Source organism: Pleurodeles waltl, chromosome 12 (assembly GCF_031143425.1).
Source record: "Pleurodeles waltl isolate 20211129_DDA chromosome 12, aPleWal1.hap1.20221129, whole genome shotgun sequence".
In the NCBI taxonomy this organism is placed as follows: Eukaryota; Metazoa; Chordata; class Amphibia; order Caudata; family Salamandridae; genus Pleurodeles; species Pleurodeles waltl.
In genome coordinates this window covers 236,519,951-236,537,631 of record NC_090451.1, presented here as the reverse complement: position 1 = coordinate 236,537,631, position 17,681 = coordinate 236,519,951, and the positions used below count along the sequence as shown (strand labels likewise).

Sequence of the window (17,681 nt, the reverse complement as noted above, 5' to 3'; positions counted from 1 at the left end):
TCCACAATTGGCACACCCTGGCATCCAGATAAGTCCCTTGTAACTGGTACCTCTGGTACCAAGGGCCCTGATGCCAGGGAAGGTCTCTAAGGGCTGCAGCATGTATTATGCCACCCTGGAGACCCCTCACTCAGCACGGACACACTGCTTACCAGCTTGTGTGTGCTAGTGAGAACAAAATGAGTAAGTCGACATGGCACTCCCCTCAGGGTGCCATGCCAGCCTCTCACTGCCTATGCAGTATAGGTAAGACACCCCTCTAGCAGGCCTTACAGCCCTAAGGCAGGGTGCACTATACCATAGGTGAGGATACCAGTGCATGAGCACTGTGCCCCTACAGTGTCTAAGCAAAACCTTAGACATTGTAAGTGCAGGGTAGCCATAAGAGTATATGGTCTGGGAGTCTGTTTTACACGAACTCCACAGCACCATAATGGCTACACTGAAAACTGGGAAGTTTGGTATCAAACTTCTCAGCACAATAAATGCACACTGATGCCAGTGTACATTTTATTGTAAAATACACCACAGAGGGCACCTTAGAGGTGCCCCCTGAAACCTAACCGACTATCTGTGTAGGCTGACTGGTTCCAGCAGCCTGCCACACTAGAGACATGTTGCTGGCCCCATGGGGAGAGTGCCTTTGTCACTCTGAGGCCAGTAACAAAGCCTGCACTGGGTGGAGATGCTAACACCTCCCCCAGGCAGGAGCTGTAACACCTGGCGGTGAGCCTCAAAGGCTCACCCCTTTGTCACAGCACAGCAGGGCACTCCAGCTTAGTGGAGTTGCCCGCCCCCTCCGGCCACGGCCCCCACTTTTGGCAGCAAGGCTGGAGGGAACAAAGAAAGCAACAAGGAGGAGTCACTGGCCAGTCAGGACAGCCCCTAAGGTGTCCTGAGCTGAGGTGACTCTAACTTTTAGAAATCCTCCATCTTGCAGATGGAGGATTCCCCCAATAGGATTAGGGATGTGACCCCCTCCCCTTGGGAGGAGGCACAAAGAGGGTGTACCCACCCTCAGGGCTAGTAGCCATTGGCTACTAACCCCCAGACCTAAACACGCCCTTAAATTTAGTATTTAAGGGCTCTCCCTGAACCTAGAAATTAGATTCCTGCAACTACAAGAAGAAGGACTGCCGAGCTGACAAACCCCTGCAGAGGAAGAACAGAAGACACCAACTGCCTTGGCCCCAGACTTACCGGCCTGTCTCCTGCCTTCCAAAGAAACCTGCTCCAGCGACGCTTTCCAAGGGACCAGCGACCTCTGAATCCTCTGAGGACTGCCCTGCTTCGAAAAAGACAAGAAACTCCAGAGGACAGCGGCACTGCTCCAAAAGAACTGCAACTTTGCTACAAGGAGCAGATTTAAAGACCCCTGCAACTCCCTGCAAGAAGCGTGAGACTTGCAACACTGCACCCGGCGACCCCGACTCGACTGGTGGAGAACAACCAACTCAGGGAGGACCCTCCGGCGACTCTACGACTGTGAGTAACCAAAGTTGTCCCCCCTGAGCCCCCACAGCGACGCCTGCAGAGGGAATCCCCAGGCTCCCCCTGACCGCGACTGTCTGAACTCCATTTCCCGACGGCTGGAAAAGACCCTGCACCCGCAGCCCCCAGCCCCTAAAGAAACGGAACTTCTGTGCAGGAGTGACCCCCAGGAGGCCCTCTCCCTTGCCCAGGTGGTGGCTACCCCGAGGAGCCCCTCCCCTTGCCTGCCTGCATCGCTGAAGAGACCCCTTGGTCTCCCATTGAAAACTGAAGGAAACCCGACGCTTGTTTGCACACTGCACCCGGCCGCCCCCGCGCTGCTGAGGGTGTACTTTCTGTGCTATCTTGTGTCCCCCCCGGTGCCCTACAAAACCTCCCTGGTCTGCCCTCCGAAGACGCGGGTACTTACCTGCTGGCAGACTGGAACCGGGGCACCCCCTTCTCTCCATTATAGCCTATGTGTTTTGGGCACCTCTTTGACCTTTGCACCTGACCGGCCCTGAGCTGCTGGTGTGATAACTTTGGGGTTGCTCTGAACCCCCAACGGTGGGCTACCTTGGACCAAAAACTCAAACCTGTAAGTGACTTACTTACCTGTGAAAACTAACAATAACTTACCTCCCCCAGGAACTGTGAAAATTGCACTGTGTCCACTTTTAAAACAGCTTATTGTGTTTTATGTGAAAAGTATACATGCTAAAGTAATGATTCAAAGTTCCTAGAGTACTTACCTGCAATACCTTTCAAAAGAGCTATTACATGTAAAATTTGAACCTGTGGTTCTTAAAATAAACTAAGAAAAGATATTTTTCTATAACAAAACCTATTGGCTGGATTTGTCTCTGAGTGTGTGTACCTCATTTATTGTCTATGTGTATGTACAACAAATGCTTAACACTACTCCTTGGATAAGCCTACTGCTCGACCACACTACCACAAAATAGAGCATTAGTATTATCTCTTTTTACCACTATTTTACCTCTAAGGGGAACCCTTGGACTCTGTGCATGCTATTCCTTACTTTGAAATAGCACATACAGAGCCAACTTCCTACATTGGTGGCAGCGGTGGGATACAAGACTTTGCATTTGCTGGACTACTCAGCCAATACCTGATCACACGACAAATTCCAAAATTGTCATTAGAAATTGATTTTTGCAATTTGAAAAGTTTTCTAAATTCTTTAAAGTCCTGCTAGGGCCTTGTGTTAGTCCCTGTTAGCATTTCTTTTAGAGTTTAAAAGTTTGTAAAAGTTTGAATTAGATTCTAGAACTAGTTTTAGATTCTTAAAAGCATTCCAACTTTTAGAAGAATAATGTCTAGTACAGAGATGAATGTGGTGGAAGTCGACACCACATCTTACCTCCATCTCCAGATGAAAGAGCTAAGGTCACTCTGTAACATAAGAAAAATAACAATGGGCTCCAGACCTACCAAAGTACAGCTCCAGGAGCTGTTGGCAGAGTATGATAGAGCCAACCCCTCTGTGGATAACACAGAGGAGGATGATAGTGAACTGGAGGAAGAATCCCCTCCACCAGTCCTATCTAGGGAGAACAGGGCTTCTCAAGCCCTGACTCCAAAAATAATAGTCAGAGATGCTGGCTCCCTCACAGGAGGGTCCAGCCTCTCTGAGATCACTGAGGATAACTCCAGTGAAGAGGACATCCAGTTAGCCAGGATGGCCAAAAGATTGGCTTTGGAAAAACAGATCCTAGCCATAGAAAGGGAAAGACAAGAGATGGGCCTAGGACCCATCAATGGTGGCAGCAACATAAATAGGGTCAGAGATTCTCCTGACATGTTGAAAATCCCCAAAGGGATTGTAACAAAATATGAAGATGGTGATGACATCACCAAATGGTTCACAGCTTTTGAGAGGGCTTGTGAAACCAGAAAAGTGAACAAATCTCACTTGGGTGCTCTCCTTTGGGAAATGTTCACAGGAAAGTGTAGGGATAGACTCCTCACACTCTCTAAAAAAGATGCAGAATCTTATGACCTCATGAAGGGTACCCTGATTGAGGGCTTTGGATTCTCCACTGAGGAGTATAGGATTAGATTCAGGGGGGCTCAAAAATCCTCGAGCCAGACCTGGGTTGACTTTGTAGACTACTCAGTAAAAACACTAGATGGTTGGATTCAAGGCAATGGTGTAAATGATTATGATGGGCTGTACAATTTATTTGTGAAAGAACACCTATTAAGTAATTGTTTCAATGATAAACTGCATCAGCATCTGGTGGACCTAGGACCAATTTCTCCCCAAGAATTGGGAAAGAAGGCGGACCATTGGGTCAAGACTAGGGTGTCCAAAACTTCCACAGGGGGTGACCAAAAGAAAGGGGTCACAAAACCTCCCCAGGGGAAAGGTGGTGAGACAGCCAAAAACAAAGATAGTAAAGAGTCTTCTACAGGCCCCCAAAAACCTGCACAGGAGGGTGGGCCCAGAGCCTCTTCACAAAACAATTCTGGGTACAAGGGTAAAAACTTTGATCCCAAAAAGGCCTGGTGTCGTAACTGTAGTCAGTCTGGACACCAAACTGGAGACAAGGCCTGTCCCAAGAAAGATACCACTTCTAACTCCCATCCAGCTAAAACTGGAATGGCCAGTCTCCAAGTGGGATCAACAGTGTGCCCAGAGCAAATCAGGTGTCACACTGAAGCTACATTAGTCTCTGAGGGTGGGGTGGATTTAGCCACACTGGCTGCCTGGCCCCCTAACATGCAAAAATACAGGCAGCAGCTCTTAATTAATGGGACAAGTGTAGAGGGCCTGAGGGATACAGGTGCCAGTGTCACCATGGTGACAGAGAAACTGGTTTCCCCTGGCCAATACCTGGCTGGACAAACTTATCCAGTCACCAATGCTGACAATCAGACTAAAGTACATCCCATGGCAATGGTAACTTTAGAGTGGGGAGGGGTCAATGGCCTGAAACAGGTGGTGGTCTCCTCAAATATCCCAGTAGACTGTTTGCTTGGAAACGACCTGGAGTCCTCAGCATGGGCTGAGGTAGAACTGAAAACCCATGCAGCCATGCTGGGTATCCCTGAACTGGTGTGTGTCAAGACTAGGGCACAGTGCAAGGCACAGGGTGAAAAAGTAGAGCTGGAGTCTGGAAAAATGGCCCAGCCTACCAAGAGAAAAGGAAAGTCAGCTGGGAAACCAGCTGCAACACAACACCAAAAAGAGAACCTCTCTTCTCAGGAAGAAGTTCTGCCCTCTGAGGGAACTGAGCCTATGGAGCTGGAACCTTATCAGGTTGAGCTCTTGGGCCCAGGGGGACCCTCAAGGGAAGAGTTGTGTAAGGGACAAGAAACCTGTCCCTCTCTTGAAGGCCTTAGGCAGCAAGCTGCTGAAGAGTCCAAAGGCAAGAAAAATGGAACACATAGGGTCTATTGGGAAGATGGACTCCTGTACACTGAGGCAAGAGATCCCAAACCTGGTGCCACTAGGAGAGTGGTAGTGCCTCAGGGTTTCAGAGAGTTTATTCTGACCTTAGCCCATGATATTCCCCTTGCTGGGCATTTGGGACAAACCAAGACGTGGGAGAGGTTAGTCAACCACTTCTACTGGCCCAATATGTCCCAGAAGGTTAAGGAGTTTTGCCTCTCCTGCCCCACCTGTCAAGCCAGTGGTAAGACAGGTGGGCATCCAAAAGCCCCCCTCATTCCACTTCCAGTGGTGGGGGTCCCCTTTGAAAGAGTGGGTGTGGACATAGTTGGTCCACTAGAACCTCCCACAGCCTCAGGAAATATGTATATCCTAGTAGTAGTGGATCATGCTACTAGGTATCCTGAAGCTATTCCCCTTAGGTCGACTACTGCCCCTGCAGTAGCCAAGGCCCTCATTGGTATCTTTACCAGAGTGGGCTTCCCTAAGGAGGTGGTGTCTGACAGAGGTACCAACTTCATGTCAGCATACCTAAAACACATGTGGAATGAGTGTGGAGTGACTTATAAGTTCACTACACCATATCATCCACAAACTAATGGCCTTGTTGAGAGATTCAACAAGACATTAAAGGGCATGATCATGGGGCTCCCAGAAAAACTCAAAAGGAGATGGGATGTCCTCCTGCCATGTCTGCTTTTCGCTTACAGAGAGGTGCCTCAGAAGGGAGTAGGATTCTCACCCTTTGAACTTCTGTTTGGCCACCCTGTAAGGGGACCACTTGCTCTTGTTAAAGAAGGCTGGGAGAGACCTCTTCATGAGCCTAAACAAGACATAGTGGACTATGTACTTGGCCTTCGCTCAAGGATGGCAGAGTACATGGAAAAGGCAAGTAAAAACCTTGAGGCCAGCCAACAACTCCAAAGTTGTGGTATGACCAAAAGGCTGCACTGGTTGAATTTCAACCAGGGCAGAAAGTCTGGGTTCTGGAGCCTGTGGCTCCCAGGGCACTTCAGGACAAATGGAGTGGCCCTTACCCAGTACTAGAGAGGAAGAGTCAGGTCACCTACCTGGTGGACCTGGGCACAAGCAGGAGCCCCAAGAGGGTGATCCATGTGAACCGCTTTAAGCTCTTCCATGACAGGGCTGATGTAAATCTGTTGATGGTAACAGATGAGGACCAGGAAGCTGAGAGTGAACCTCTCCCTGATCTCCTCTCATCAGACCCTAAAGATGGCTCAGTAGATGGAGTGATCTACTCAGACACCCTCTCTAGCCAACAGCAGTCTGACTGTAGGAAGGTCCTGCAGCAGTTTGCTGAACTCTTTTCCCTAACCCCTGGTCAGACACACCTGTGTACCCATGATGTGGACACAGGAGACAGTATGCCTGTCAAAAACAAAATATTTAGACAGTCTGACCAAGTTAAGGAAAGCATCAAGGTGGAAGTCCACAAGATGCTGGAATTGGGAGTAATCGAGTACTCTGTCAGCCCCTGGGCTAGCCCAGTGGTCTTAGTCCCCAAACCTCACACCAAAGAAGGAAAGAGAGAGATGAGGTTTTGTGTGGACTACAGAGGTCTCAACTCTGTCACCAAGACAGATGCTCATCCCATTCCTAGAGCTGATGAGCTAATAGACAAATTAGGGGCTGCCAAATTCTTAAGTACCTTTGACTTAACAGCAGGGTACTGGCAAATCAAAATGGCCCCTGGAGCAAAAGAAAAGACAGCATTCTCCACACCTGATGGGCATTATCAGTTCACTGTTATGCCCTTTGGTTTAAAGAATGCCCCTGCCACCTTCCAAAGGTTGGTGAATCAAGTCCTTGCTGGGTTGGAATCCTTTAGTGCAGCTTATCTTGATGATATTGCTGTCTTCAGCTCCACCTGGCAGGATCACCTGGTCCACCTGAAGAAGGTTTTGAAGGCCCTGCAATCTGCAGGCCTCTCTATCAAGGCATCCAAATGCCAGATAGGGCAGGGAACTGTGGTTTACTTGGGACACCTTGTAGGTGGAGGCCAAGTTCAGCCACTCCAGCCTAGGATCCAGACTATTCTGGACTGGGCAGCTCCAAAAACCCAGACTCAAGTCAGGGCATTCCTTGGCTTGACTGGGTACTATAGGAGGCTTGTGAAGGGATATGGATCCATTGTGACAGCCCTCACAGAACTCACCTCCAAGAAAGTAAACTGGACTGTAGAATGCCAACAGGCCTTTGACACCCTGAAGCAAGCTATGTGCACAGCACCAGTTCTAAAAGCTCCAGATTACTCCAAGCAATTCATTGTGCAAACAGATGCCTCTGAACATGGGATAGGGGCAGTTGTGTCCCAAACAAATGATGATGGCCTTGACCAGCCTGTTGCTTTCATTAGCAGGAGGTTACTCCCCAGGGAGCAGCATTGGAGTGCCATTGAGAGGGAGGCCTTTGCTGTGGTTTGGTCCCTGAAGAAGCTGAGACCATACCTCTTTGGTACTCACTTCCTAGTTCAGACTGACCACAGACCTCTCAGATGGCTGATGCAAATGAAAGGTGAAAATCCAAAACTGTTGAGGTGGTCCATCTCCCTACAGGGAATGGACTTTGTAGTGGAACACAGACCTGGGACTGCCCATGCCAATGCAGATGGCCTTTCCAGGTTCTTCCACTTAGAACATGAAGACTCTCTTGGGAAAGGTTAGTCTCATCCTCTTTCGTTTGGGGGGGGGGGGTTGTGTAAGGAAATGCCTCCTTGGCATGGTTACCCCCTGACTTTTTGCCTTTGCTGATGCTATGTTTTGAATTGAAAGTGTGCTGAGGCCTGCTAACCAGGCCCCAGCACCAGTGTTCTTTCCCTAACCTGTACTTTTGATTCCACAATTGGCACACCCTGGCATCCAGATAAGTCCCTTGTAACTGGTACCTCTGGTACCAAGGGCCCTGATGCCAGGGAAGGTCTCTAAGGGCTGCAGCATGTATTATGCCACCCTGGAGACCCCTCACTCAGCACAGACACACTGCTTACCAGCTTGTGTGTGCTAGTGAGAACAAAATGAGTAAGTCGACATGGCACTCCCCTCAGGGTGCCATGCCAGCCTCTCACTGCCTATGCAGTATAGGTAAGACACCCCTCTAGCAGGCCTTACAGCCCTAAGGCAGGGTGCACTATACCATAGGTGAGGACACCAGTGCATGAGCACTGTGCCCCTACAGTGTCTAAGCAAAACCTTAGACATTGTAAGTGCAGGGTAGCCATAAGAGTATATGGTCTGGGAGTCTGTTTTACACGAACTCCACAGCACCATAATGGCTACACTGAAAACTGGGAAGTTTGGTATCAAACTTCTCAGCACAATAAATGCACACTGATGCCAGTGTACATTTTATTGTAAAATACACCACAGAGGGCACCTTAGAGGTGCCCCGTGAAACCTAACCGACTATCTGTGTAGGCTGACTGGTTCCAGCAGCCTGCCACACTAGAGACATGTTGCTGGCCCCATGGGGAGAGTGCCTTTGTCACTCTGAGGCCAGTAACAAAGCCTGCACTGGGTGGAGATGCTAACACCTCCCCCAGGCAGGAGCTGTAACACCTGGCGGTGAGCCTCAAAGGCTCACCCCTTTGTCACAGCACAGCAGGGCACTCCAACTTAGTGGAGTTGCCCGCCCCCTCCGGCCACGGCCCCCACTTTTGGCGGCAAGGCTGGAGGGAACAAAGAAAGCAACAAGGAGGAGTCACTGGCCAGTCAGGACAGCCCCTAAGGTGTCCTGAGCTGAGGTGACTCTAACTTTTAGAAATCCTCCATCTTGCAGATGGAGGATTCCCCCAATAGGATTAGGGATGTGACCCCCTCCCCTTGGGAGGAGGCACAAAGAGGGTGTACCCACCCTCAGGGCTAGTAGCCATTGGCTACTAACCCCCCAGACCTAAACACGCCCTTAAATTTAGTATTTAAGGGCTCTCCCTGAACCTAGAAATTAGATTCCTGCAACTACAAGAAGAAGGACTGCCGAGCTGACAAACCCCTGCAGAGGAAGAACAGAAGACACCAACTGCCTTGGCCCCAGACTTACCGGCCTGTCTCCTGCCTTCCAAAGAAACCTGCTCCAGCGACGCTTTCCAAGGGACCAGCGACCTCTGAATCCTCTGAGGACTGCCCTGCTTCGAAAAAGACAAGAAACTCCCGAGGACAGCGGCACTGCTCCAAAAGAACTGCAACTTTGTTACAAGGAGCAGATTTAAAGACCCCTGCAACTCCCTGCAAGAAGCGTGAGACTTGCAACACTGCACCCGGCGACCCCGACTCGACTGGTGGAGAACAACCAACTCAGGGAGGACCCTCCGGCGACTCTATGACTGTGAGTAACCAAAGTTGTCCCCCCTGAGCCCCCACAGCGACGCCTGCAGAGGGAATCCCCAGGCTCCCCCTGACCGCGACTGTCTGAACTCCATTTCCCGACGGCTGGAAAAGACCCTGCACCCGCAGCCCCCAGCCCCTAAAGAAATGGAACTTCTGTGCAGGAGTGACCCCCAGGAGGCCCTCTCCCTTGCCCAGGTGGTGGCTACCCCGAGGAGCCCCTCCCCTTGCCTGCCTGCATCGCTGAAGAGACCCCTTGGTCTCCCATTGAAAACTGAAGGAAACCCGACGCTTGTTTGCACACTGCACCCGGCCGCCCCCGCGCTGCTGAGGGTGTACTTTCTGTGCTATCTTGTGTCCCCCCCGGTGCCCTACAAAACCTCCCTGGTCTGCCCTCCGAAGACGCGGGTACTTACCTGCTGGCAGACTGGAACCGGGGCACCCCCTTCTCTCCATTATAGCCTATGTGTTTTGGGCACCTCTTTGACCTTTGCACCTGACCGGCCCTGAGCTGCTGGTGTGATAACTTTGGGGTTGCTCTGAACCCCCAACGGTGGGCTACCTTGGACCAAAAACTCAAACCTGTAAGTGACTTACTTACCTGTGAAAACTAACAATAACTTACCTCCCCCAGGAACTGTGAAAATTGCACTGTGTCCACTTTTAAAACAGCTTATTGTGTTTTATGTGAAAAGTATACATGCTAAAGTAATGATTCAAAGTTCCTAGAGTACTTACCTGCAATACCTTTCAAAAGAGCTATTACATGTAAAATTTGAACCTGTGGTTCTTAAAATAAACTAAGAAAATATATTTTTCTATAACAAAACCTATAGGCTGGATTTGTCTCTGAGTGTGTGTACCTCATTTATTGTCTATGTGTATGTACAACAAATGCTTAACACTACTCCTTGGATAAGCCTACTGCTCGACCACACTACCACAAAATAGAGCATTAGTATTATCTCTTTTTACCACTATTTTACCTCTAAGGGGAACCCTTGGACTCTGTGCATGCTATTCCTTACTTTGAAATAGCACATACAGAGCCAACTTCCTACAACATGTACATTTCGGTCCAACCCCTGCTTTCTGAAGCTGGAGACATGTAAGTCTACACTTTTGAGTACATTTCTAATGGTGAATAACCAAAAGTAGTAAATTTACTCCGAATTGTAAGGGTAAATTTACATGTTTAGATTTTCTGAGGTGTAAATTCGCTTTTGTGAATAAGCCTGCTGTATCACAAGTGGTGTGGCTAGAAATGCATCTTTTTCCACTGCCCTTCTAAAAGATTCCCAATACCAACTACACAAGTACATTTCTTTAAACTCAGTCCAAAAATATGTATTATTTTCTTTTCTACTTCACCATCTTCTGTGATCCCGGTTTCTATGGATTTTCCTCCAGTTGATGTGTGTTTTATTAATCTTTTAACTTTTGGTCACAGATTTCATCAGTGGCCAAGACGTATTATTTTCATTTGTGCAATATCCACAAGTCTAAACCATTTCTCTCTTTCTCTTTGACTAGGTTGCCTCTTTATTTATTGGGTCTCCTCACTTTAGTTACTGCTCATGCTTCTATATTAATCTTCCTACATATTTGCTTGGGCTTTTTTCAGATTATTCAAATTTCAGGCATTCATCTTCTGTTTTAGCTTCCCTATCGTGAGCATATCTCCTTATACCTTCCTCAACTCTTGTAGCTTTCTCTTTTGGTTCATTTTATGTTTCATTTTCTTTGCATATCTTCACTTTCTGACTCCTCCTTATCTGTTATTGATTGTCTCTTATTACATTCCCTCTCAGTTCACTTAATTCTACCTCCACGTAGCTCCAGCCAACTTGTGACCCTTCTTTATTTGGCTAATTTATCCTTCCTCCTCCTAAACTATGAAAGAGGTTCCCTTTTCTGCCAGGTATGCTCCTGCCATATCTAATAATAAGATGATGCTGAAAGAACCTTTTAATCTTCAATCAAGTATGAACATTTGTTTTAGCTGCTGTACATGTGCGCGCAAAGAATTTGTATTGATTTTCCTTGTACACCATTTTGGATAAAGGCAATATGATACATATATAATGAATAAATAAATACATTGAACAGGCAGTCACAGCTTGCTGGGTGACACAACAGATACATCCCTTCTGATGGCAGATGAGGTGGGGGAGTTCTGTGGAGCATAGTGATTGGCAGTGGCATACTGATGGCCTCCCCACCTTACAGTGCCTATGGGCTCTGGTTTAAGTTGTTTGGAGCAGGAAATGAACAAACTGAAGTAAATATTACTTCCAGTGTTTGAGCTACTCACTTATAGTTAAACAAGGAGACGTTCAGTTTGTTACCATTCAATATCTCTCTGCTCTCTTATTTCAAATCTGCGTGCCTGAATTGGACTCTTACTATTCTCAATGGCAGCTCTGACTTCTGTTTTGCTCTTTTAATTTGAAACTATCAACTCTTAGTCACTTCAGATGTTCAACTATTGACCTTAAACTCAAGGTTTTAGCTAATTAGGGCATTCTTTGAATGTTACTAGAATTAGTTTGCATATCACAATGAAAACATTTTCCAGTTCTCTAGTAGAAAGAATATTAACATACAAGAATAGTTATTTCAAAGTTAAAGAAATCCTGTTCACATAGGTAAATTAATGTCTGAGGCATGGGTGGCTGTAGATGCACATTCTGTGCATACTCCTGCCATCTAGTGTTGGGCCCAGATGTGTGCAAGTTGTTTTTCTTCAAAGAATCATTTCGAGTCACGCGGTTTGGCAACTTCTCCTCCTGCTGTTAATGTACATACGTGCATAGGCATCAACTCCACTGTTAGATTGTTTTCTTTCTGCAGCCGGTTTCAGATGCGTGCTCCTGTTCTTTGGTGCAAGACCGTTGTCAGCACTTTCTCAGTTCCAACTGGTAACTCCTAATCATAGGTATTGTTTTCAATCGGGTATTCCATTTTACATCCATTCTGGGTCAGTGACTCAAGCTGCGCCCGGGTGATGTTCGGATCGATCTCAACCCCTTGTGGGGCCTGACCCTGTGGAGCCCTCTTTTCCCAAGACTTCCAGTTGTTTACATGCCATGCCAAGTGGTTAATGGAATGAATACCTTTTACATATTGTCCTCTGTGCCACTCAAAATACCCACAGACAACCTCCATCAGGTCTATAACCTTTGTCTTTGGCCGAGTCTAATGAACTTGTGTGCAACGCTTGCCGCTCCTTCAGTTCAAAGAAGACCCTCTTTGACCGTCAGGCCAGATGCTTGGAGATGCCGTCGAGGAGCAGTGAGAAATCGGTGGACCGCTTTTGTGCTAAAAAACCTGAAGTACATCACACCAAGGCACCTGCAGCTGATGAGGAGGCCTATTGACTAGAGGACAGCTCTGGCTCCGGCCTGGAGGTCAGAGGGTTTCCATCAACCCAACAGGTCATGAGCACAGACTTTTTCTCACATCGTTATAGATCACAGGCCACGCAGGCCTCCAATACAGTCCACTCATCCAACCAGGAACACAAGAGGCAGGCCGTCAGTCCACTACTGCTCTCGGACCATGGTTGGAACCAACCAACAACTTTGGTCACTACACCCAGCTCCTGTTTGGCACCGAAGAAACACCCCCCAGATCCTGCTAGGCACCAAAGAAAATAAACACCCCAAGCCATCCGGCTTGGCACTGACCGCAACGGGCTCGGCGGCGACCAAATTGTCAGAGCCGAAACTATCAGCACCAAAACTATCTGCACCAAAGACAGTGTCGTGGCAGAAGTCGACCACATCAACTGTTGGTGCTGAAACAGTCAAGCCACTCCTCCATTGGCTCCAAGAGGAAATAGATGCTTGACAAAGCATCTGGTTATCCATGTATACAGCCTCTAAAATGGCAGCTTTCTGTCCAGGAAGCCCTCGATCTTGCCCCACCAGCAAAGGAAGAGAATGAAAAAAGACCAATATACTTTCTCTTCCTCCATCTCCACCACAGGACATGCAGGATTCACCCTCTCCACACTCCTCTCACAGAGACCCTCTTCCCTGCAATCCACAGGGGTCAACTTTTCCATGCACAGGGGACAGAGAGGGGGAGGACCCTATTCCCGTTTCCACACAGTCAGATCCCTGGGACACGTATGATCAGAGCCTTCAGGGGATACCGGCTCTGACCTTTACCCAGCTCGCCTATCCCCCCAGATGATTCCTCCACATTCCAGGAAACCATCACCCAATTGAGGAGGGTTTCCCCTTCAAGACCCTCTCCTCCACACAACGCACCACTCAATACCTGCCTATGCTAAATGGTATAATGTGCCACACAGGGGGGAATTTTTCAGGATCCAGTGCGTGCTCAGGTAATTACTCCCTGAGTGGACAAGAAATATTAGGCACTCCCATCAGATCCTGTTTATATTCGAGGCCAGCTTCCTTCAGACTCCCTTGTCGTTCATATGGTGCGCAAAAGGGCCAACTCCCAAACAACTGGAGACGTACCCTGCCAGATAAGGAAAGTAAACAATTAGACGTGGAGGGGAAGAGAGTGGCAGCTTTGTCTGCTAACCATTGGCCTATTGCTACTGTGGGACTCTTGAGCAGATATGACAGAGCCACCTAGGATGAGATGGAGGAACTCCTTCAGTACCTCCTTGAGGAAAACAGAAAAAGAGGGCATAAATTGGTTTCTGAGTGGAAATTGATTTCCAATACCAGAATATGTTGTATCCTTGATGCAGCCAATACTGCTGCTTTGGATGTTAATGCCAAGCTCCTTCACCTCTTGGGGGAGTCTACAAAGTCTCTTGCCCACTTTCCAGGCCATCACCTATGACCAGTGGGTGCTAGACATCATACAGCATGGTTACTGCCTGCAGCTGACTTCCACACCACCTATCATAAGGTCCCGCAGACACACACTCTCTTCAGAGCACATACAACTTCTCAAAGAAGAGGTACAATTGCTCCTTCACAAAGGCGCCATTGAGCCAGTGCCTCCTCAACCTCAATCCTCAGGGGTGTACTCTCTTTATTTCCTTATTCCCAAAAAGGACTGGCCCCTTCTGGACCTCATACTCCTCAGCAAATACATCCTCTCAGAACATATTCATATTTTCACCCTTCAGGATGTCATACCTCTTCTACAGCGGGGTATATTCAGCCCTAGAAAGGAGCAATCCTAAACTCAGAATCCGGGATGGCCTACCCCAACCTCACATGAATACAGTCTTTTCAGACACTCCTTCCGCTTTTTCAACCAGACAGACAAGTCACAGCCAGGGCTGTCACACGCCTTCTAGGCATGATGGTATCCTGTACTGCAATAGTGCCTCACACAAGACTACACATGTGCCCTTTGCAAGAATGCTTAGCGCAACAATGGTCCCCAGTGGAGGGTCACTGGGAAAATCTAGTGTTGGCCAACTGCCGCATTTGTTCCTCTCTGCCGTGGTGGAACAACAAAAACCTGTTGCAGGGGCAGTCTTTTCTCGACCCAGTTCCACAGGAGACCATCAGAAGAGATGTCTCCCTCTCTGGGTCGAGGGCACATCTGAAAAATCTGACTGTCCATGGCCAGTGGGAGCCATAACACCAGGTCCTACATATCGGTTACTTATAACTCCTAGTCATTCACTCCACATTGAAGGCTTTCCTTCCCTACCTCATGAGCAAAGTCATTCTTGTCTGTACTGACAGCACCACAGCCATGTTTTATCTCCAAAAACAAGGGGAACTCATTCTCCTCAGCTTTCTCAGCTCGCACACAACACACCTGGCACTGGGTTCTCTGACACAAAATCCACCTCCTGGCAGAGTCCCTTGCCCTCATTCTAGCGGCCTCCACTTGGGCCCACCAACCGTGGTTCACAAAACTTCTGGAACTCTCAATAGTTCCGCACAAGAGGCTCCCGAACAGGTTGGACCTTCTTATGGAGAACCATGAAGACATACAGCACCCAGATCCCAAATCGCTTAACCTAGCTATCTAGCTCCTAAAATCTCTGAATTCAAGTATCTCCAGTAACCGGCAGAAAGCATGGCCATCTTGAAAGGAGCACGTAGACCCACCACCCATGCATGCTATGCGGCAAAATGGAAATGATTTGCCCACTACTGTCACTCAAAACATAATAATTTTCTCATAGGAGCAGTACAGGGAATTGCCTGCTACCTATTGCATCTACAAACCTGCGGCCTAGAATACAATTCCATCTGGCTCCATCTAGCACCTGTGGCTGCTTGCCTAAAGAATAGGTACATGGCATTAGGGTATTAGGACATATTCCACATCTTATGTCATTTCATATCACTTCAAGATGGTGGTGGTCTTTGTATTAATGACTCTTGTCTTCACGATTCTGTTTGTTGCATTATTCATTATCCTAATCATTGCAGCCCATGCAACTTAGCGCAGATTGCAGTTTTGTTACATAAAACCTATTGAAACCTTACTGCATCTTTTTCATTGCCTATGTTTGATTGAGACATGTTGTTAATGTCAGAAAGGGGTAATCTCCGTTTAACCACAACAGTCCCTGCGATGTCATACTCTTGAGTCCATGCGTATAGGCTGCCACAAATTACCTTTTACTGTTTGGGTTTTTGGTGAGGTGCTGCTAGTGAGCTGGAAGGGTTGGGACGACAGTTGCGACTTGTTGTAGGATGGGCATAGTCACCTACAAACATAAGTATTGTCATCCTTAACCCAGCAGTCTTGCCTACAACAAGAGTGAAACTACGACACTACAACACCCAAAGGTTAGCCACCGCTTTTGGAGGACTGCTTTACAGTCTATGGAGAGCATGAGCATGTGTATCTACTGCCACATGCCTCGAAGGGAAAATGTTACTTACCCAGTAGACATCTGTTTGTGGTATGTAGTGCTGTAGATCCACATGCGGCCACCCTCCTTCCCGGACACCTGTGGCTGTTGCAGTTTTTGGTCTTTTCTATATAACCTTCCTCTTTTGCATGGACATCTCTCTAGCCCTCGCTTCATTTCACATTCCATCCTCACCTGCCTTACGGGGAAAACAATCTAACAATGGAGTTGATGCCCACGCACATTATCAGCAAAAGGAGGAATCACTGAACCTCGTGACTCAAAAGACTTCTTTGAGGAATAACAACTTGCACACATCCGGGTCCAACAATAGGTGGCAAGAGTGTGCACATCATGTGAATCTACAGTACTACATGCCATGAACAGATGTCTACTGGGTAAGTGACATTTTCCTTTTTGAGTACAAAAGCAAATTTAAACAAATTGGTCATATACATTAAAGGACAAGAACTTAATGTTGGTGATTCAGTGGTGTGAAGGATTGATTTATTTCTTCATTCTTCATGTTATAGGAGAGACAGTCATCAGAAAGAAAGACAGACAGCAGGTTATGCTCTGTAACGGCATGCTACTCTAGTGCCTTTTCAGGGTTTTTGTAAAACAGTAGTCGCTCTAACATGTTTGAAGGTATGCATCACTTAATAGTCACTTAATTATCGTAGCTGTCCGTATGAGCATCCTTAGATGTAGTATTTGTATGATCCCTAACCGTCATGTTGAGTCTTGTCTCATGTGGTCTGGTCAGGAAATGTCATCTCTAGCATATAATGGTGGTGTTTCTTTTTGTCTGTAGACCTATTAGGATTTGCTGCTCAGTTGACTTTATGATTTGTCCCTTGAATAAGGGGGGATCTTTTTACCAAATTCACAAGGCAGTTAACCCATTTCCTGGTCACTGAAGTTCTCTTATTTTGTTATTTGTGTACCCTATTCAGGATCAAATGGTGACACATACATACCAAAGTATTTAATAAGGATAAAGACCTGACTATTCAATGCTTACCTTTATAATTATGCCCAAACTGACAGCAGAGGTGATCTGGCTCGGCCTGCAATTTGGCTCTTTACAGTTAATGTTGCCCTTTTGTTTCCAGAATAGTTTTGTGTTTTTCTGATTGCGCCCAGATTTTTGGTCAGATTTGGTAGGTTTTGGGTTTGTGTTGCGGAAGATGTAAATAATAAGGATATTGACTGGAAACATCATAAGGGCACTTTCAAACCCAATCATGATGTCCTTCCAGGTAAGGGTGAAACTGCCTAAAAGAAAAAACACAGTGAATGTAAGAGAAGAAGATGGGAAATTGTCACACAAAGAACTCAAATGATGAGTGAAATCAGAATAGAACACCCATCAGCAAAAACAAACTCACTTCTCTCAGTGATATTGACAATGATGTGCATGGCCTAAGAGAAAAATGGTTAAGTAGTGCTCCCTTTTCAGTACTGAAGGAAGTCTTGATTACTTACCGGTAATTGTTGCTACTGTTCATCCCACACGCCCTCGTTCCAGTCATTAATTATGAGGTGGGGTGACCTCACAATTAATGACTGTTGCAAGGATGGGCAGAGGTAATGCATCTCCTTTAATGAGATGCAGTAGCATCTGAACATATTC

At 47.3% G+C, this 17,681-nt stretch overlaps 1 protein-coding gene across 1 annotated transcript in view; it reads right to left on the bottom strand.

The window, feature by feature from the left end:
* Positions 1 to 17,681, bottom strand: part of LOC138267110 (polycystin-1-like protein 2) — a 176,688-nt gene that overhangs the window by 133,342 nt on the left and 25,665 nt on the right. Inside the window, exon 8 of the mRNA XM_069215959.1 lies at positions 17,070 to 17,323. Coding sequence (XP_069072060.1) covers positions 17,070 to 17,323 — 254 coding nt within the window. The remainder of the gene's footprint in view (positions 1 to 17,069; positions 17,324 to 17,681) is intronic.